The sequence below is a fragment of the Tetrao urogallus genome (genome assembly GCF_951394365.1).
Source record: "Tetrao urogallus genome assembly, chromosome: 6".
Classification (NCBI taxonomy): domain Eukaryota; kingdom Metazoa; phylum Chordata; class Aves; order Galliformes; family Phasianidae; genus Tetrao; species Tetrao urogallus.
Window position 1 is genome coordinate 39102907 of NC_136819.1, and position 21570 is coordinate 39124476.

Genomic DNA, 21570 nt, shown 5'->3' on the forward strand with positions numbered 1-21570 from the left:
CTAACCCTCTCCGAGGCTGGAGATCTCCAAGCCAAAGCTAGCCAGCAAGCAGAGATGATCAGATGAACAAAATGGATTTGGTAAGCCATTTGCCAGCAACAGGATGTCTTCAGAGAGAAGGGAAAGGCGGCCAAGCAGCTTTAGGACTCCATCTCGGTACAGCCTGCGACCTGATAAAGTGGAAGAAAACAGCAGCTGTAGACTGATGCTGCAGATAATCTCTACAGACTTGCAGAAAGATGCTTGTCAGTGGTTTCCAATCCTTTCCCTGATGAAGAAAGACAACCTGCACAAACACTGAATGCACTTTTGAGCCTGGATATGAAAGCAGTGAGCATCTTATAATGCTGCAGTTCAATGGTTTTGTATGTTTGCAGGCACAAAAAATCCAGTATATGCTAAATTCACAAGGTAGTTGTTTACAGTGGAATGAAAGGAACTTCCCGTAAGTCCTGAAGATAGTTTCAAATTCCCCATTGAGCAGGAATTAATTTTCTTCGCTTCTAACCTCCTCCCCAAAGCTGATCCTGATATAATCCAAAACCAGCTCCAAGGCAGTTCCTGGATGCATTTACATGCAGTCTTCCATCATCCCAACTCCCATTCCAGATAGTAGAGATGTGCTGGCATTTTAACAAGAGTCACCTCCTTCAAAGGAGGACGTGTGGTCTCAGTCAGATCTAAAGTCCAAGCCTTGAACTAAGGACTCAGCACTGCTTATTACCAGGAGCACAAATAGTTAAGCAAAGGAAGAAGAATGTATTCTGCTCTGGCTTCCTTGGAAGTCTACATGAACCTTACCTGAGCAGCTTCAGTTTTTCCAAAAGGAAGACAAACACTGTCTTCTCAAGATATCTGAGCATATGTTGCTTCTGCTTTGTGCATCACTTCAGTCAAAGTTACACCCTATATATCTACCCCAGATTATTAAAATGCTCTATCCACCACAGAGCTAAACTATGTTACACCTCACAGCCCTCTTCCAACACCATAGGGACAAACCCTGCACTGGCACACTCACCTCCTCTGTTTCCATTCATCACAGGCTCTGCTGAGTAGAAGATATAATCAACAGTGGCACCAAGCCCCATGGGCATGGTTGTGACCTCCGGGCGTCCCCTCTGTGGCAGGAAATGGCTGTAGACAGAGGTCAGGTTGAGGCCGTGCCGGATAACACCTGCAGACCTGCAAGTGAACAGCCAGAACTTACCAAGAAAGGAAACAGGATGATGCAGTGCTCAGTGTTGCAGTACAAAGCTCAAAGTCCCCATGCTGATGTCACAGGTGAAGTTGGAAGTTCCCTTACTGATACAACTCTCCAAACTATTTCTGAGTTTGCAAACACGTACACAGAAAGACAGTTGGAATTATGTACTCCTCTTGCACAAAGCAGACCACGAGCTTACCTCATATCCAATACCCAGTCCTGTCCACTCCTTTCGTTCTTGAGCTCATCGACCCAATGGTGCCAGAATATCACCTAGTTGCTGGGATCTCAGTGGACCCTCACAATTATTTCAGCCTTTACTTCAAACAGATTTTCAGTGCTGCAGAAAGCGAAACATGGAGGCCACAGAAGGTGCATCAAATTACCTTGGGATAAACATCTGGAGATCAGGGTCATTCACTGGAGCAGTGTTCTTGGGCCAGTATGGAGGGGGGTCTGCAAAGAAGTAGAGAGATTCCAGACAGATGTACATAAATGCAGCCTACAGAAGAGTTTGAAACCCAAGGTACCTAAGAAACACTGTCAGTGCTGCAGTAAGACTATACTCTGATCTCTTAAGGAACCAATTAATAATCATACAGCCACAGAATGCTACTTTTCTGTCTTCCCCTTTTTGTACCAGGTGTTACCTCCAACAGTTTTTCATTGCTATACAGCTAGGAGAGTTGTGAGATGAAAAAATACCCCATTAATACCTGGTTTAGCATCTGTCACACCTTCCAAGAAGACCAGCTCTGGTGGTCGTTCACAAGCAACATCACAAAAATGGAACTGGAGCAGGAAGTCTCGGCTGTACTTACGTCTGCCTGCAGACAGAAATACAATTTAAGAAAATAAAATATCTGCAGCAAAGTCACATTTATAGCAAGTTTCATACCAAGCACCCTTACACCATGTCAACAGGAATCAGTAAACACAGCAGTAACTGTACTCTGTTCTATTCCTTTAGCCAATGCATCCATCATGGTCAGCACCTTGATGAGACAAATTAAGAATGTTCCCTCTGAAGCACTGTAAGTTCAAGGGATTTTTAAGCAGATCAGCGAGCTCACAACTTAAGGAAACTCAAGTCTGCCTAAAAAGAAAGAACAGTTCTGCAAATTAGGTTGAATACAAATTTTATATTCAGACTTCCAACAAAAACTATTCAGTGTGGCCTCCTTTTTTAGAATCCACTTTAGAAATAGTAGAGAACAATTACTGTTTTTAAGTGGACTCTTGGCATTTTCTAATTCCGGCATGCAATCAGTACTCAAAATTGCTCTTACAAATACCTGCAGTTGAAAGCTATGGATGCCAAACATCAGTTACAACTGCACAAAAGCTCAAGCCTGAGAATATAAAAGATATGTGGAGCAATGGTTACCTGGAATCCTCAGCTGTAGGCTAGAGAAATATTGCAGATACTGGGCTACAGTGACAGACTCCAGAAAAACTAAATTTAATTCAAATACCAAGGAAAAGCACAGAAGAATAGAATTTGTTGCTGACTGCCTCATGTAACACATGCATTAGCTACTGTGGGAGACAGCAAGGCCCACAGACTCTCAATCCACAGCAAGCTCATATACTCAGCACACACTAGAGCTCACCCTGTTTCTTTGGCCGGCACACAGTAACATACTGGCAGTTGTCTGTTACACCCAGTGAGCTCGGCCACAGTGGGGACAGCAGTTTCCGAGAATGCAGCTGTTGGGAAAGGTCTTCCTGACCAGACACCTGCAAAGAGGCAACAATCAGCAGAAGAAAACATCAGCAACACACAACAGAACTTCCGCAAGCTATAGACAACGTATGTATACGCATTCACCAAGAGCAAAACAGGAAAGTGCCCCCACAGTGGCAGTGCAGTGGAGCATGGATTCAATTAACTAGAAGTCACCATACAGAACATACTTTGTGGACATGTGTTATTGAATTGATAATTTTGCATGAAAGCCAAAGACATATCTAAGCATGGATATAAATTAACAGGTAGCCACTTGAAGAGTCCAGCATAGGTAACCATTTCATGGGCAAAACTGGTTTCACATCAAACACCTACAAAAATTTCAGGTTGCGTTGGTGGATTTGTGCTTCCCTACACTTCCAGTCACCCAGCAACAGAAATCCCACAGCAAGGGAAAACCAGGGTGTGAGATGAAGTAACTGTTATAACTGGTCTGGCTCAAAAGAAACAAAAAAAGCAGTGTTGGAAGCAACATGCACACATCTTTCTACTTCTTTCCTCAGCGCTGCTGGAGGCATTGGGGATGAGTCCTGAATAATTAAGTTTAATATTGGGACTCTTTCTTGTAAGAGGAAGAATACAGCCATGCTTTTCTCCAGCAGCGCGCAGTAAAGAGCCACCCAATCCCAGTTTTGCCTGGCACCTACCTTCCAGGCTGGCATTCCCTGGTAGGAAAGTTGACCGTTCCGGATGAATTCGTAAAGCGGAGAGTCAGGTACAGAGTTCAGGTCGCCACACAGGATGACAGGATAGTACTGACCTTCAGCAGTTTTTGCAATCTTGTCGATCTCTGCTAGGAGCAAGGCCATCTGGGCAAGTTTGATATCTCCCCGCCGGGGATTGAACAACACGTGTGTGTTGGCGACGCACAAAGGACTGACTGCCTTCAGATCAAGACCCTCTGGGAGCAGGGGCTGCAGCAGAAGCACCAAACCCACATTATCCCGATTGAGGACATCCAGGCCAGGCCGGAAATACTCGATGGGGCTGACGGTGATTAGCTGGAATCTGCTTTGCTTGTAGCACACTGCGCAGCCATCAGTCTTTCTCCCAGTTCTCCGTTTATAGAAGCAAGCAAAGCCTGAAGAGAAACCATCATCCATTAAAAAGTTAATCTGGTTGCTACCTCAAGCTCTCATTCCATTCAGATTCAGCAAGTTAGTATAGCAGACTTGTAGAAGAGGTACCTACTATGATTTGGAAGGACACAATTCAATCCAGAAGGACTGCCCAGAAGGATTATTTCTCCAACCCCTATGCATTCCAACTGTGTTAATTTTCAGCCTGGTTTCTACAATAGATCTAGGCTCTAACTACAAAAAAAATCAACTGCCATCTGCCAGTAAGCAACTCTACTTGTAAAGCACTGGTTGCTTAGTAACATAGCATTTTACAGCCCCTATCAGCATTCCCCTAAGCCTCAGCTCTCTCTAGCAATAAGCAGTGCTGGGGCACATAAGAGAAGACTCACTGCTTGGGAGCAGTGCTTTTCTTCCTTCAGCCGCAATACTTTCTGCCATACAGTTACTCCTAGTTATATACAGTTACTCTTAGTTATTAGGTATTCATACAGTTACAATGCTCTGGGTGCAGCATTATACCCAATTCTGTCCCAGTAATCACCATCTATAATTTATAATCATGTCTTTTCTCTCTCCTTGTCCTCCTAGGACAGATTTGTTACTCTGATCTCTCAAATTGAAAAGTCAGTTACAAATGAAAGGGTAGAGGTCCAGGCAGATAGCTCAGAAGTGAGGCTAGCAGCTCAAATAAAAAGGAAGAAGAGTTCTTTCGAGACTGAATGCTTTGAAGACTAAGAGGGAAGCACTGCTCAGCCAGGCCATGAGCTGGGCATACAGACACGTAAAAGCAGGACATACCCATCTTCACGAACGTTGGTTCTAGCTGCTCCCTGTAATGGTTCTCTTGCACCTCCTGTAGACACAGAACCTGGAAGGAAGTCAGAGACCTCACTTGCTCCAACAGTATTTGCCAGTTACCTTGCTTCAGGGAAGGAAGAAAGTGCAAAAGTATGCTGGCATACTAACCCTGCAATAGAAAGGCCACGATTGCAACTGTGTCCTGTAATTCCCACCTAGAGAGTGATAGCTTTCTGGGTAGCATTAGTTTATCAGTGATGAGGCGAAAGTTCCTTCATCACGCAAAGAGGGTTCACAGAGAAAGTCGTGAAGTCCTCTTTTATGCAAGCCCCCTCTTCTGTGCTGCCTTATAAACTTAGCCCTTCCCCCAGAAAATACATTACTCTTCTTCCTTCACTTCTGCTGTTTATGAAGTTAACCTCTGTTAGCTAAGTATTACTAAATGCTAAAAAACACAGTCAAAACAAGAAAGGCAGCAAAAAAAATGTATACACAAGGCCTCATATGTCTCAGAGGAATCAGCATTCAGCTACCACGTAGATACCCTCTTCCTACCACTTTCCTCACCCTTAAAGAAAAGAAGGAAACAAAAAAAACCTGCCACAATGCAATTAGATCAAACAAAAAATTCAAATTCTAGTGATACTAACATGTAAGGGGCTTAAGTCATACTCACATCAGGATCCCAATGTTGGATCTCCTGCAAAATATTTGGAAGGCGGTAGTCCCAGTTCAGGATGTCTGGATGACAGTGCAGGTAAAGAGCATGGCCCTGTTCCACCAGGTCCTGGGCAAGGATGTTGTAAGACATGACACGAAATTCAAAGACAGGATTTTTTTTTGAGCCCAATTCTAGCTCACAAGGCTGGACAGAAAGATCCTCCCAGTCTCTCCATAAAATCTCTAATAAACAAAAGGGAAAAAAAAAAAAGAAAAAAAAAGAGAAAGCCAAATTACAGCCATTCTGGATACCCTCCAGATTTTTTTTTTCCTCTGGGACACAGAATATCAATGTCATTCCCCAAGCTCGGGTAATTAAGCCTCTAACCTAATTCTCATCCACTCTGGGTTTCAGATGCTTTATTTGGATTCCTTTGGTTAGTTGCCACTGAGGATGAGGTAACAGAAGACCACAGTTGAGCATATAGAAAAACTCAACAAGCTTTTGGGAGCTTTCTCAGGCACAGCTCCTGGGAAGTAATGTATCAATATTCAGACAGCCCACTGGCACAGACACTTCTAGCTGTGATCAGCTTGTCCTAGGCAAAACCTGACTTCATAGCTTTCACTAACAGATCTTGTCAGTTCTGTATGGTCTGATACAATCAGTGTTCCCCTGATAGCAAGCCCAGACCTACTCCCCTCAGAAACAAAAACCTAACCAGGTTCTCTACAATACAAATTCCTAAAATTAGATCCAGAGCCGTTGACACTGACCATGGTAGGGTACTTCCGCTGGGAGAGGACAGAATTGCACAGCATCCTGAGCAGGCCAGGCAGGGAGCTCCGTTGGCACCATCTCTGTGCCACCTGTTAAACTCCACGCCAACACTGCCGGGTCTTCATTCAGCCCTTCTACACTGATAGTGGCACAGCCAGCTATCTGGGGATCCGCTTGTGGCACCAGAGCTGCCCAAGGTGCACTGCCTACTACAGCCACTGTTTCCTCTGCTGGTAATTTTTCCAGTTTAGTCTCTGCATGATCTTGCAGTTCTGAAGAAGTCAAGGCACACAGCTCTGTGAGCTGCTGACTGGCACACCACACGACTTCTGGAGCTGAATTCAGGTCACTAAGGCTACTCATCAATAGCTCTGAACCTTCTAACCAGGTGCTGGTGGATGCAGCCGATACGTTTCCCACTACTGGAGCACTCTCACTGGCTGATGAACTCCCCGCTCCTTCCTCCAGCCACTGCTGGAGCAGGGCTTCTTGCTCTTCTTGGACCAACTTTCCTCTGGTTGCAGCAAAGATGCCTTCTATCTGGGTGGACGTGCTCTTCGCCAGAAGCACATTCTTTCGACAGGTAAAGAAAGCATCTGCCATTAAAAAAAAACACACAAAAAAAACCATAAAACAGATGAATATGCTTTCCCATTCATTATTTCTTTCTCCAGTGAATTTGCTGTTGTATATAACCATTCAGTGTAGCAACCCAAACAAACGACTTCTCTGAAGAAAAACAGTTACAATCTGAGTAACTTACCCTGCCTCTTAATGTTAGACCACAGTCCATAGCTAGCTTTTAGTCAAAGTCACTGAAACTGTACAGCACAACAATGCCTTTACCAACCTGAGTAAGTGCAATTCTTGCTCAGGCAGCACCACAGCCAGTCAGCCAAGCTGAAAGGTGCTGTGGCAGTTGGACCTGTTCTCAAACACACATCTGTACAAGTTAGCTGATGGGGTGTGTGGGTTAAGAAGCCAAGCTTTGAAGGTGATGACTTGGAACAAGTTTCTTTACAGAGATTTGGTAAAATGTACTATTCAGATAAGATGATTAAAAATGGTCACATGTCACAGCAATGTGCTAGAAAAACTGTTCTGTAATTAGAGATGAAAAGTAAAGAAGCAGGGGGACAGATATGAGCAATTAAAAGCCTTATTAAAGAGAATATATGCACAAAAGAATTCTCGATAAGAATTAATGGCCACCTGGTGACCGCTATCTGTGATAAATAAATATGTATACATAATCTGCTGTTCACATAACACTCTTGAATATTGGTGGTGTAAAGCAGAAAATGACAGGGACTCTTTCTACTTCTATCGACATCAGAGATGACAGTATTGATCTTTTGCTACAAACCATACACAGATACCAGTCCCTGATGTTAAGCAGGGATTTCTGTTGTCTACACATTCCCTTTTTTCTGCTGTACCCCTGCAGCAGTCATCCATAGCAGTAACACACAAGGGTCAGCAATAACCGTACGCTTGTTCTGCTGGTATCTTCTGTGAAAGCTTTTTGCGTGCATCAGAAATGTAGCACTGAGACCCACAACCCCCCTCTGTACACTTGTAATGAAGCTCACGTTTGTCACAAATACCAGCACTTTACTTCCACACACCCTTACAGACACGGCTATCATAGGAGCTTATAAGGCAAGACCTGAACGTCAGGGCAGCCAGCCGGTCGCTGTGATCAGCCTGCAGCCATGGCTGCCACAGATGGTGAGAACCGGTTCGGTCAGGCCGGCTTTACACGAACACAGCACCAGGGCCTGCGAAGCCACAGCCGGATCGGGGAAACCAGGTGAAACCTGCATAGACCCAACTGAAGGTGCTTAAGGGCTACCAGGCCTCACAGCTGGCCGTCTCCGAAGATCTCCCCGGGACCCGCAGAGCGGCTCCGAGGCAGCACGCTCAGAGCCTCCAAGAACAAAATCCGTGACTTCAGAGCCAGGGTCGGGACCTGCCTCCAAAACGCCCGCCTCCAAACCCAACCGCACTGAGCCGCACACGCGGCGAGCCGCGCCGAGCGAGCAGAAAGGGCCGCGCCACCTCAGAAGGCGACTCCGGGCAGCACGGGGCCCCTTCCCCGCGCCCAGGCGGCGGAGCTGGGGAAGGACCCGGCGCGGCCTCCACCCGAGGAGCGGAGGCCGCCGAGGCCCCCGCGGCCCGACCCAGCCCTAGGGCGGCGCCTTATGGGAGGCAACGCCGCCGCGTCCGGAGAGCGGCGGAGGGAAGGCCGGGCCCCGCGCGCCCCCCCGGCCGCTTCCCGGCCCCGCCGCCGCCGCCCGCCCGGGGCCGGGTTACCTCGCAGGGCCCGGAGGAGCCGCACCGCCGGCAGCAGCACGTAGCAGAGCACGGTGCCGATCATAGCGCGCGGCGCGGCCCGACCTCCTCCGCCGGCCCGGCCCCAGCTAGGCGACGCGCCGGCCCGGCCCCGCCTCAGCAACGGGCTGACGGCCCGAGCCCCGGCTCCGCGCAGGCACTCACCGCGCCGCGGCCGTCCCCTCGTCCGGCCGTCTCGGGCACGGGCCTCGCCGCGCTCCGGGCCGACCCCGGCAGGTCGGGGCAGGCGTGTGGGATGGCCTGGCCGGGGTGGGGCTGTGACCGGGGCCGGGCGCCCGCGGGGCCTGGTGACGGCGCTGACGCCCGGCGGCCGAATCGAATCGGTCCGCAACCCGGGAGGGGTGCTTACAAATGAAAGTTTGCGCTCTGTTCTCCAGAAGCCTTCAAAAGTTGCAACCCCCTGAAAAAGCACCACATAAAGTCCCTTCTGGTCCCAGGCGGTTCGTTATTACAGTTCACTACGTGTCTTGCAAACCTGTACCCACATTAGTCAACATCTCGCAGAGAGCAGGCTGCGTGGACAAACCCTGGTGGCAGCAGGTCGAAGCACCAGCACACCAACGCGTTCTCCTTCTGTGGTTTGCTCACAGCATGTCGCAGCTCTGCAAAACCGCTCCATGTGATCAGCTGTGAGCACACTGTGAGCACCTAGAGCAGTGCGAAGCTGAGGCCTGTCGTGCTGAAACCAGACAGTTTCAGGGAAAAAGTCCTGCTTGAGCTACATTTTTAATACTTTGTTTTATTCCGCATTTGGCTGTGCACAAGGTAAAAATTGAACTGAGCACCACTGCAGCTCTTTACGACAATTACATATTTTAATGTATCATAGTAATATACAAAATTGGCAAATCTAACTCAGCTAAACTGCAATGTCCATGAAAATCACCCTTGTCATCTGGTAGGGAGCATTTAGATCCTATATCCGTACTGGTTATTGCCTCTCACTTATCAGAGATTGGTTTCTGCTTCAAGTTAAAAGCTTCTCATATTTTCAGAATAATGCTTTATGCCACCTCGGGTGTTTCCCCTCCCACTTGGGAAAGACACCCAGCACACTTCTGGAGGGTGATCTCAGTAACCCTCTTCCAAACTCCCTTAAAGATGGCTCTTGGGATTAGGTCAACAAGACTCATGCTGTCCCTAACTCTGCACCAGCCAGTGCTACTAGGCTGTGCCTCGGATGGGCCCTAGCTGTTGTTTTATGTTATCATAGAATCATTAAGCTTGAAAAAGACCACTAAGATCATGTAGTCCAGCCACCAGCTCACCAGCACTATGCCCACTAAACCATGTCACTCAGCACCACATCTACACTGTTCTTGAACACCTACAGTCCCTGGAGGTGGTGATCCCGCCACCTCCCGGGCAGTCTGTTCCAATGCATCACCACTCTTTTGGAAAAGAAATTTTTTCCTAATATCCAAACCGAATCTCCCCTGGCACAACTTGTGGCCATTCTCATTTGTCCTATCACTGTAACCTGGGCTTCTTTCAGGTAGTTGTAGAGAGTGATAATGTCTCCCCCAAGCCTCCTCTTCTCCACACTGAACAATCCCAGTTCCCTCAGCTGCTCCTCATATGGTCTAGTGTCTAAGGTCTAGTGTCTAGTTTACTGTGATAAGCACAGCAGGTGTCAATGGCTAGGACCTGAGCTGGTGTTACTACGTATATGTCACGGAATAACCTCTGTGCCAAAACTGAGTATGTCTCTGGCAAAGTACAGCAGTTGTCTGCAGTCTCCCATATCTGGCCGCAGAAACCATCATTGGTGTCTGCCTAAAACAGAGGATGTTCTCCAGAGGAAGGGTTTGTGACAGCAAAGGCAAATTGCCATGGAATTTAAAACAAAGCTGTTCTTTGAGAGTTCAAAAAGTATCTTCAAGCCCAGCCCACATCAGGATAAGCAGACTGGAACAGAGAAGAATATTGGCCAGAACCACAGACAAGCAAGGATCTGGACTGCCACTGTTGTTTGGCCTATGCGAGAGAAAAATATTTACAAACTTGGCAACAGAATCAAAGCTGATGGAGGTCTGCTTTGGGGTCAAACCTTCCACTGGTTTATGCATCATATTTTGTTTTATAGCCAAATGTGACCCTGCTGTGGCCACTCTAATGAGTGGACTAGCTGGGAGGTTTATGTAGAACCTACGGGGGAAAAAAACAGAAAAGATATATATATATAAAACAGAATATTGGTGGGAAGGTTCAGCCTCTACTGCCATACCACCAACAGCTGCCTCTGATGTTGTGGCCAACATAATAAAAGAGGAGGCATTATTTTCAGAGCAGTCTTCATACATAGTGTAGTTTAAATAAACTTCAAAGATTTTGAAGTGTATGCGTCAGTTCTGCTCAGGCTCCATCAGAAATCCTCTTGTGTTACAGCTTTAGATTTCTCCCCTTAGGAAAGGTTTTGGAGTCCTCAGCATAAATTGCATAAAATAATAAGTGTTGAGCCAAATTTGGCACCACCATTACTTGCCCAGACAAATGAATACTTGATTTGAGGCCCCATTAAATGCTGGTATGTTCACAAACCACATGTTATTGAGGAACACACAGGCAAATAGGTAATAAAGAAGTTTGAATCTGTTGAATACTAATAAGGCTAATGCACCCATTTCTTTCTAAACTCCTTTCTGACCGCAAATGCAGCAGTCTGCCTTTCTCATACAAAGCTGTATAACCTGCAGACCAACCAGAAGGAAGGAGAAGACTCACCAGAGATCTGGCATCACCTTCTGATATTCCTAGGGGTTCTCACAGCCAAAACATCATCTGATCCTGTCCTTGGGTGCTGACACCATCAGAGACCAAACAGCCCTGGTTTCCTGAGAAACCTGGAACACAGAGTTTGGGTGTGAAAGTGAGGTCACAGAATGGCCAGAACAGAGGGGTGAGGGTGCTGAGGACAATATAGGGCTCTCCTAACATCCAGCCAGCCCCTACAAAAACAAAACAGGGTTCTCCTGTTTATAAGCAGTATAAATCAAGAACGTCAACCTTACAAATAGCACCATTCCTCTTAAAGGCTTTTAAATTGCAGCTGAACAGCTGTGCTTTGTACAACTGAATTAGAGGAAATGGTGGGGCCTAAAAGGTGGCTGTAAACTTCTCACTGAGTGAGGAGAAAAAGCAAATAAACCTGCAGCTCATTGGCAGTGACAAGAAAACAGCCATGGACAAGGACTCTGAGAAGAACACAGGTGCTGTGCTTAGCTATCTACAAGTAGTCAGAAATAGGTAAATCAGCAGGGTCCAACAGGGAATACAGGGAGCACTGTGTCTGTAGACAAGTGAAAGTCTTCCCTTCTGTGACCTGGGCTGTATTGATATGTTACTGCCAAGAAGTGGGGTGCCAGGGGACCCAGGCTGCTGCTGGCCTGAGATGGCTACTGCCAGAAGGCTGGTGACAAATCAGACCAGCACCTTGCTTAGAAAATAAAATGCCAGCTGACCAGTACCAGCATTTATACCTCCTGGCAATTATACGCAGCTGCCTTTCATTCCCCACGGAGGATCTAGTAGCTTAGCACTGTGTAAAATGAGGTCCTATTTTAGCCCTCCCTTGCTAGGAAAAGTGGGTTGGCTTTGAGAGGCAGACTGGTCCTGGTCTGCGCTCTGCTAAGTAGCCTGTTTGTAGTATTTGGGGCTTATTTCTTAGTCTAACCTAACTTTTCTCTCATTAAATTATACTCTAATTTCATCTTAGTCATAGTAGGATGGGACCTGGCTGTTCGCCTGAATTATTTTTAAGGTATGGTACAAGGAATGTAGAAGTGAAGATGACCTTGACAGTTTCCTTTCACACTTGAAATTCCTTAGCATATATCAATTAGATTATATCATAGAAGAGAAGGAGAGTGATTTATTACAATTTTCGTCTTACCTGAAGTTGAACCACTATAAGCAGTGATTGTAAGAAAGATGACTTCATTAGTTTAGTAGTGGTACGCCTAGCATTTTGTAATGCTAGGCAAAAGAGAAGAAAATTTCCTCTTCTTTGCCATCCCAGTATAAATTGCTAGTGTGGTATACCAAAGACTTATAAAACACAACAGAGAGAACAATATGGAGTCCAGACAACAGGCACTGCCAGCCTAGCATGAGAAGGGTTTTGCCAGTCTCAGTACATTGTAAATCTCCCATCAAACCATGGTATGAACTCCCCTCCAGGTTCATGGTTGGTAGAATCTGTGCCTGAAGAAGGCTGACCAGAAAGCTGTGCCTGCAGTCCCAATGCCTCAAAAAAAGTGAGAGAGAAAAGAATCTCCAGACTCCTCAGTCTTCACTGCATTGGTTTTGATAATGATCTCTCTCTTGTGAGACCCCCCCCTGGATTGCTGCATTCAGATCTGGGCTCCCCAACATAGGGAGCCTACAGGAAAGCTGGAGAGGGACTCTTTGTCAGGGACTATAGTGATAGGAGAAGGGATAACTCTTTAAAAGGAAAAGAGGGTAAATTTAGGTTAAATATTAGGAAGAAATTCTTTGCTATATGGAGGGTTAGACCCTGGAACAGGTTGTCCAGAAAACAGATTGTACCCCAGGATGCCCCCATCTTCAAATGCCTGAAAGGTGCTTATAGTGAGAGCAGGGCTGGCCTCTTCTCACTGGTGACAGGTGTCAGGATGAGGGGAAATGGCCTCAAGTTGCACTAGGGTAAGTTTAGGTTTGATATCAGGAAAAACTTCTTTACAGAAAGAGTGGTTAAGCACTGGAATAGGCTCCCCAGGAGAGCGGTTGAGTCACCGCCCCTGAATGTGTTTAAAAACTGTTTGCATGTGGTGCTCAGGGACATGATTTAGTGGAGGGTTGTTAGAGTTAGGGTAGTATGGTTAGGTCGTGGTTGGATTTGATGACCTTTAAGATCGTTTCCAACCTGAGCAATTCTATGATGCTATGATTCTTGGAAGTGTTCAAGACCAGGTTGGATGGGGCTTTGTACAACCTGGTCTACTGGAATATGTCCCTGCCCATGGCATAAGAGTTGGAACCGTATGATATATAAGGTTCCTTCCAACTCAAACAATTTTATGATGATCATGATTCAGTACCTTTTACATTTCTGCTTGAATAACATCTTAACAAAGCAAACATCTGAATCAGCGCTATCTTATACAGTTCCACAGGGATGCTAAGGACCACATCTGGATCTACCTTAGAAGGCTCAGATCATGTAGTGCAGGGTTGGTTGTTAGTGGGCACACAACAGTTACATTATCAGAAGGTGATAAAGCCTGGAGGGATTCTGTATAGCACACAAAGGTCTGTCTGATCCCTAGGGTGGGAAGTTTTTTATCAGAATGACTAGAACTGTAGGGTCATTAAGCAAAGAGTACCTGGGGATATTATTACAGTATTTCAAATCTGGGTCTTTTTGTCTCATGAGTTCTTTACATGGGATTTAAACCTGTTTTTACCCTTTCTTGTGGTGAAATACAAACAAAGACATCACTTGAACAAAGTGTGGCAGAAGGAAAATATCTTAATGAAGGAGCTGCAGGGATAGTTGAAATGCTGTGATGTGGGTGCCAGCTGTCCAGTCTTTCCCTCACACAGATCTGAGTGAACAGCCAAACTGCAAGCTTCATGAAACAGTGCTAAGTGACACCCAGAGCAGCCTGGAACTCTGAAGAGAAATAAGGATTAAGGGAAGAAGGTAGTAAAAGCAGTGTCAAGGGATGAAAAGAAACAGTAGGAAAAAAAGTGTAGTTATTCACCAAAAAATATTTTGGAAAAATCACTCTTGATGATTCTGGTATGCATTTTCTTGTCTTAAAGAAGAATTTTCCAAATTCTCATTTTCTCTCACAGTAAAATAAATTATGAACGGTAAGCAAGAGAAGCTGTGCTACTTCTATCGAGTCAGGTTACGCTCAATCCCATCATACAATAACATTCAAAAATTCCTTTTCTGCTTTGCTTGAAGAGTACTACAAAGCAATCCCTGTCTGATAGCAGTCAGCCAACAGTATCCTGCCATTGCCTGGGAAAGTCTGAGTCAGTTCAGGAGAGCTAAAAGGAGCTGGCACAGCTTTGGTTTATAGGTTTGTGGGAAAGTGGGATGGAGAAGGGAAATTTGTTGTCTAGTCATTTCAGAAAGAGGGGAAGGAGAGAAAGGCTGCTGCTAGGGAATGAAAATCTGATGTGAGCCCATGCCAGAGCTAGCACCACATGGGGACCCAACACAGGGAGTGGTTGGCATGAAGTGGGGCTGGGGAAGGAGCACATCTGCAGAATGTTGAAGAGAGGTGCAGACTTCAGTGAGAGCACTAGGAAGTTCTGTCATATACCAGGAGTCTCAAAGTGCTGGGTTGGCACTGACATGTGAATGCTTGGTTTCATAGCAGATCAGAATGAAGAGAAGTCAGATATCAGTATGCCTCCAGAGTCTCCACTGTCTGATGCCTCAGCAGAGAAGGCCGCACAAGGCTCTGACACTGACCTAGATGTTGAAGGTGAGTGCTTTCTTGCCATCTGCCCCTCACTATCCTTTCCCCTTACAGTCAGTGCTGAACCTACCAACACGTATGTGTCAGAAATGAAGGCCACAGAACACAACCACATCAGGGTCCTGACATCCACATCTGACACCTGAACTGACATCTGGCAGTTCAAAAAGGCAGGGGGGATTCATTGCCTTTTAGGAGCTTCCACTTTGACATCAAGTGTCTTCCTTCACTGCTCTCTGTACAGAATAAACAATGGCTGTTCCTTCATTCTTTTCTTTCTCCTCTAGTCCTTAATAACCAACACTAGCAGAGCAGCCTGCCTGGGCAGTATACCACCTAGAAGAAGCCAAGGGTGGGGAGTGGGGATCAGGCCCAGTGCACTTGAAACACTGATGAAATACTGCATACCAGCTGTTGTCTGCATGCCATAGGTTTGCCATGATTGTCCTTTTCTGCTTGCTCTTCTCTAAATTCCTGCCTAGTGAAGTCAGTCCTCTGGCTAAACAAGTCTTATGCTCGTTTGTGTCACAGTAGGACTTTTCCATAATTTTGGATGAACATTTTTTAACATGTTGTAAATTGAAGGAAAACTTAAAAAAAAAAAAAAAAAAAAAGAATGCAAGAAAAAAAGGACTTTTGTGAGAGGCCTCAGACTGAACTGGAAAAATGGGGAGGGAATTTGTTTTGAGGTCAGACCACTGAATATGTATAACAACACAGAGAAATATGAGCTCTATGTATGGGGTTTTGATGAAGGAATTCCAAATGACAGGTTTCTGTGGAAATACAGCTGCCAGCTGCACTGATATTTCTCACTGCAGCTGTGTCAACAACACCCAATGGCCAAGATGGGAACGCTGGGATTCTTTCTGCTGATTGTAAGCCAAAATGTTCTGAACTGCCCTCGCTCTGCTGGCAATATCAGCTGCGTGCTTCAATTAAGACTTAAAGGAAAAAAAAAATGGTGAAAAGGTTTTTGCCTGATGTCAGAAATTCTCAATTACACCAAGAAGGATTTAGTCACATTGCAGACTGATGAGAAGCTACAGCTTATCACCAAATGCCAAGTGGAAAAGAAAGCAAGCTACGTTAACTCTTAGAAGTGTGGCATAAAGGCATGGGGAAAATTCTGGATGGAAGATAACTTTTTAAAAGTAAAATTCTGCAGTTGTTGCATAGTGTTACTTAATTTAGCTCTGTAATTAGTAGTATAAGTCTTAACAGAGAGGCTGAGCCAAAGAAACTGGCATAGTTTGCTGATGGTTTGGTTTGAGTCATGAATCAAGACAAAACAAAATGAGGTGCTCATTTTGGCAAAGAGCGAGATCTTGGTTGAGGTGGCTGCTGAGTTCTCTGCAGACAACTGGCAGGCTGTCCCCATCTCCCATGTTCCCACAAATGCTGAGGCAAGAATCCTTCTGCTCCTCATCTCAACATTCTAGCATGAAGAAATGTTACAGATATTGGGGCAAGTCCTGTGCTTAACACAGAAAGGTCAAGAAATCTATATTCAGAGTGATTGCTTTGGGGTATTGGGGAATTACTAGCTTATGCTTGCCAGCTGTGCCTTATTCAAAGGACCCAGAGAAAGTGGAGTGCTTGGGAAAAACAGCCTCAGAAGATGGATGGCAGACACAGAATGCACCACTCATTCACGTGCTTTTTCTCTGCAGATCCTGGGAAAGCCTTTGCAGGTGTTAGGGGTGCAGAGCTGTACCTGGAAGCATGCAGACTGATGGAGGTGGTGCCTGTCTCACACTTTGCTCAGAACTTAGCCAAGTCTTATATAAACCTGAACCACCATGGTCTAGGACCCAAAGGTGTCAAAGCCATTGCTATTGCTCTAGTGGTGAGTACCTAATAAGAGTGGGGCCATTTTTTTCAATGGCATTTTAGGCCTCTCCTTGAAAGCCATCACTGAATACACAAAGTGAGAGAAAATGTCCTACATTACCCATAGGAATTCCAAGTCCTCCTTATATTTCTACTCCCCTGAACGGGAAAGCCTTGTGTGGCAACTACTGGCCTTTGCTGAAATTACTGTGCCATGCCCCTTGCCTAGAGTCCTGTTTAGGACCTGCAATGCCTACTGAGGTTTGGAGGAAATGTCCAGTATCTGTTGACTGAGAAAACAACCCACTTCACTAGCTTTCCAGCTGTCTTTTCTGCGTCTCTTTTTACCTTTGTGTCTTTGCAGTCCAATGCAACTGTCACCCACTTAGAGCTGGAAGATAACCACATTCTGGCAGAAGGAGCCATATGCATAGCAGAGATGTTACGAGAGAACTGCTCTATTCGAGAACTGGTACCCAATCTGATGCAGTTTTTAGCCAAAAGTATTGCTTACCAAGTTCAATCATCTGAAGAATTTCAATACAGAAAACTAATTCATTCAATTCCAAGTTTTAACCAAATAACAGTTGCTCCCATGCAAAAATATTCATATCTGAAAGGCATGGTATTTTACGCTCATCTAGTTTTAAAATGTACAAGCTTCTGAAATGGCAGAAATGTGCATGTGATGAGTCTCACGAGGCTCCCAAGATCTGGGAGCCTGGAACTGTTCTTTTCATTAGCAGATGTAACAATAATTACCAGAACTAGGTTTTTCTAGGTCATGCTTAGCCAACAAAAAAATGTTTTGGTCAGAAACTTTGATTCTCCAATATGATATGAGGAAACTTTTCTAAATAGACTAAGGGAGTAATGCATAACTTTCAGATTAAAATCCTTAGGAATGTTCCTTCAATCTGAAAGTGAGGTAAGAAAAATTTTGATAGGCCACGGGATCTGTGTTGCATTGAGAAGAAATGTTCTTAGCCAAATGCCTCTTGGTTTACTGAAGGCAAAGGTCCACATGAAACTGATGGCTCTAGGACTTTGTTTCTGCTGGGAAGGCTATGGGTTAAACATACCTATAGCTTTTATTAATTACTGCTAGTATAACATTTCTTATATTATTGGTCTTGCATTTTTTTCTTAAGATCTTGTGTATTAAAAACACAATGAAGCTAACTCATTATTTGAGCTCATCTTTTTTGTCCTCCCTTGTCTCCTTCCAGAACATTTCCAATAACCACCTGGACACAGAAGGGGCTGAAGCCATTGCCAGTTTGCTTTTGGAAAATGCATCCTATCTCCATACTCTTCAGCTCTCAGGTGGGCTGCATGCACTCAAGCAGTGACAGCAGTGGAAGTGAAATGCCACATGTTTCATTTCAGTCCCCCATCCCAAGAGCATTAGTCAGACCATGGGCAAAAACAATTTCCTGGTTATGTCCCTTACAAGAACCCAAAGTGGCAATGTGGAAATTAGATTTATAGCAATATAATCAAAATAAGTATTCAGCCTGCTAGCCTCCAGCCTGTCTGCAAAACCAGTCCCATATGAGAAACCTGGATCATTGCTGGGTGTCTCCGACATCTTGGGATAATTCTATAGATTGAAGCGGAGGAAAGGCTAACATATCAAAGTCAGATATGGACCGTGATTAACTGAATGCTTCACATAAAAGCACAGTTTCCTGCAGACCCCAATACAATGCCAAGGGAGAGATCAGCACACTGTTCACATACTTCTTCCTCCACAGGAAACAGTTTTGGAGAGGAAGCTGCATCATGCCTTGCTGACGCATTAATGGTGAGTTACCTGAAATCCAAGGTCATTTGCAGCCCAGATTGCGTAAGACTCCTCATTTTGAGCTGATATTCACTTGGCATAATTTCAGATGGCAATAACTATATGAGTTCCTGGCATAATTCTGCTAAGTGCCTCTTGCTTACTTCAGAAACAAGGGAGCCTGGAGGATACAAAGAAGGATGGACTAGATTAACGTTTTCTCTGAACAGCTTTGTGAGTGTGACTGAGAAATAAAACCTCAGGACTGTGTAACAACAGAAGGAAATACGGGTAATCCCAAATTTTCAAGAAACATAAGTAGGCTAACATAAGAGCACTTTGCAATTCTGTGACAAAAATCTTGGTTTCTCTTCTTATTTCTTGTTTCCAAGTTTCTGCACTATTTGGCACCACCAGAAGATGCCATGAGGGAAGGCCTTAGGCTGATGATAGAAAGTGCTCTTGGTCAGGATTCAGTGCTGGCAGTGAAACCGGATGCGTTACAGATCAGACCTAAGCTGTGTGAGAGAAGTTTGCACAACACAGCACAACACAAAGTCCCATTGCTTTTGCTGTTTTGGGAAGATAATTGCTGTGACTTTGTATGACTGACAAAGCTTTGTCTTGGGGTACACAGTGCCACCATCTCCATGTTGATGAACTCCCACATGCTGTAGATTTCAACGAGTTCGATATCCCTCTGTTTCATCCTCACGCTGGGGCCTTAGCATGGCAGCCAGCTGCAGCTGGTTGGAAGATCTCATTCTTCCTGCACATTTGTCTCTCTGCAGAGCAATTACCAAGTGAAGAAGCTGGACCTCAGCCACAATGAGTTCTCTGAGAAGGGAGGACAGCTCCTAGGACAGATGCTCGGTAACTTATGTTACTACTTTCCAAGAGCCAGGTGTGCAGGTAGTCATTGGCAGACACAATGGGTCCAGCATGGTGAACATGTACTTCCTTGTCCAGTGACCTGGTGGGCAATACGAAAGACCAGATTTAGAGACTCCTGGCTGGTCCACCAACTCACCCTATTCACCACAGTTGACTGTAGCCACTGTTTCACAGCTGTCTCAGAATAGAAATGAAGGATGAGAAACCACAGTAACAGAGGAGTCTGTGTCAGAGAGAGGGAGCTGAAAGAGAAGTCCTTTACAGTGTTTAAAGCAAAAAATTACATTTTAATGGAATTCTAGAGGATAAAAACTGTTTAAAGCTTCTGATCACCAATTGAAACTTTTCTTAAGTATCACAAACTCTAGTGGTTTGAGTCATTGTGTATCAAGCAGCATTGTGTATCAAGGGAAACAGATTAAAAAGAAATAAAATAAAGCTGCCTAATTTAGCTCGTCAGACAAAGTGAGATCCATGATGCATAGTAGCCCTGGAGAGGGAAAACAAACAAAACAGTAAAAATCAGTCATTAATTTATGGTACTATTTGTGCACGGATATCTGGCAGCATTTCTTCCCTCAGCACCTGCAAGAAAATACTACCATGACAGGCACAAGCCTGTGACCTGAGCATCCTGTGTTCCTTGAGAATGCCAGTAACATGTCTTTGGTTTAATTAGCAATTTCATTCCCCTGGTTCAGTATTCACACTGATAGGAACCTGCTTCTAATTACAACCCATGTCTTTAAAAGATGGATCAATTAAAACTGCAGTGGGGGAGTAGGCACTATGTCCCTGTATTGCTCAAGTCTGAAGGGACCCCAGGGACCAATACTGAACCTTGTGACCTTCCCAGCCCAGAAAAAAATGCATCTCCAAACTAAAACTTCTTACAGCTCTTCCTTCCTGCCAGCTCAATACGGGCAGGAGCTGCAGAGTTTATTGCAGAATCTGTTTTTCTTCTGATCTGTTTTTTTAAAGGAATATTTTAAAGTTAGCTAAATTCACCATCTGCCTCCGTCCATCCTCCCATCCATGGAAAATCTGGATGAGAAATGCTTTCTGAAGATGAGAAGCTTTGGCAGTAACTTCTACTCTCAGTGTCACAGTGACACAAATGAATTCACACATATCCTGCTCTAAGTAGAACTTAAACTGTGAGGTGTGTTTTGCATGGAAATTGGCACTGACATGTACAACTGGGCACTACTAGTATGAAGCTGAATTCCTCTCCTCTGCTAACCAAAGATAGGCAGAATGAGTCTTGATGTTTTGGATGTGGCAAGGAGCATCCAAACATTTTTCCAGTGAGAAACAGTGCCTACTAGAGTCAGAAATCCTTCCTCTCTTTACCTCCCTCCTTCACAATGCATCCTTTGACTAAGCCAAAAAAAGCTATCTTCCCTTTCTGCTTGTGATCAATAGCCTGTTCTCTGTTCTGTGGAGGGAGCAAACAGAGAAGACTGTAGGTACAGCTATTGCTGAATCTCCAGCAAACTTGCTCTGAGCCCCTGCCTGTGAGTCAGCATCTGTGCTCAGACTGCTGTTCATAAGATAACATCTCAATTTCTCTATCTTAGCTGTCAATACAACACTAGAGATTCTGGATCTGAGCTGGAACCACCTGAGGAGGAAGGGAACAGTAGCATTTGGCACAGGTCTTAAGGTAGGAATTCTCCTTCACAGTGATTACTGTCAGAAGCTGATTGAAAAACTGATTGGAAACTCACATACCTGAGGTCTGAGCAGGATTCAGAAGCTCTAGCTAGGCTTATTCTACTGACATTAGGAGGCAGTGCCAGGTGAACAATTAAAGTACTGGGTAGGTCTGGTGACTCGTGTGGATGGAGAGGTGCTGGGACATTGAAGAGATGTTGGATTCATTGGGGCTGGGCTGGATGTGACTTGAGAGATGGTCCTGTCTCAGCCAAGCGAGAAAGGGTAGAGTGATACACATGGTGTACAT

General features: G+C 45.1%; 2 protein-coding genes across 2 annotated transcripts in view; one reads left to right on the forward strand and one right to left on the reverse strand.

Annotated features, from left to right (window-relative positions):
- On the reverse strand, nt 1-8658 carry ANGEL1 (angel homolog 1; the record flags this gene model as incomplete). Its single annotated transcript, XM_079537286.1, has 10 exons — nt 1-170; nt 1022-1185; nt 1594-1663; nt 1924-2034; nt 2821-2947; nt 3605-4038; nt 4838-4907; nt 5514-5740; nt 6275-6874; nt 8595-8658. The coding sequence occupies 10 exons, from the start codon at nt 8656-8658 to the stop codon at nt 1-3; spliced, it is 2037 nt and encodes a 678-aa protein (XP_079393412.1).
- LRRC74A (leucine rich repeat containing 74A) overlaps nt 8007-21570 on the forward strand; it is a gene marked incomplete at both ends in the record, with an annotated part of 25387 nt that continues 11823 nt past the window's right edge. The window contains 8 exons of the mRNA XM_079537287.1: nt 8007-8091; nt 14987-15097; nt 16765-16940; nt 17289-17396; nt 18154-18250; nt 18682-18731; nt 19502-19583; nt 21185-21270. Coding sequence (XP_079393413.1) covers nt 8007-8091; nt 14987-15097; nt 16765-16940; nt 17289-17396; nt 18154-18250; nt 18682-18731; nt 19502-19583; nt 21185-21270 — 795 coding nt within the window. The remainder of the gene's footprint in view (nt 8092-14986; nt 15098-16764; nt 16941-17288; nt 17397-18153; nt 18251-18681; nt 18732-19501; nt 19584-21184; nt 21271-21570) is intronic.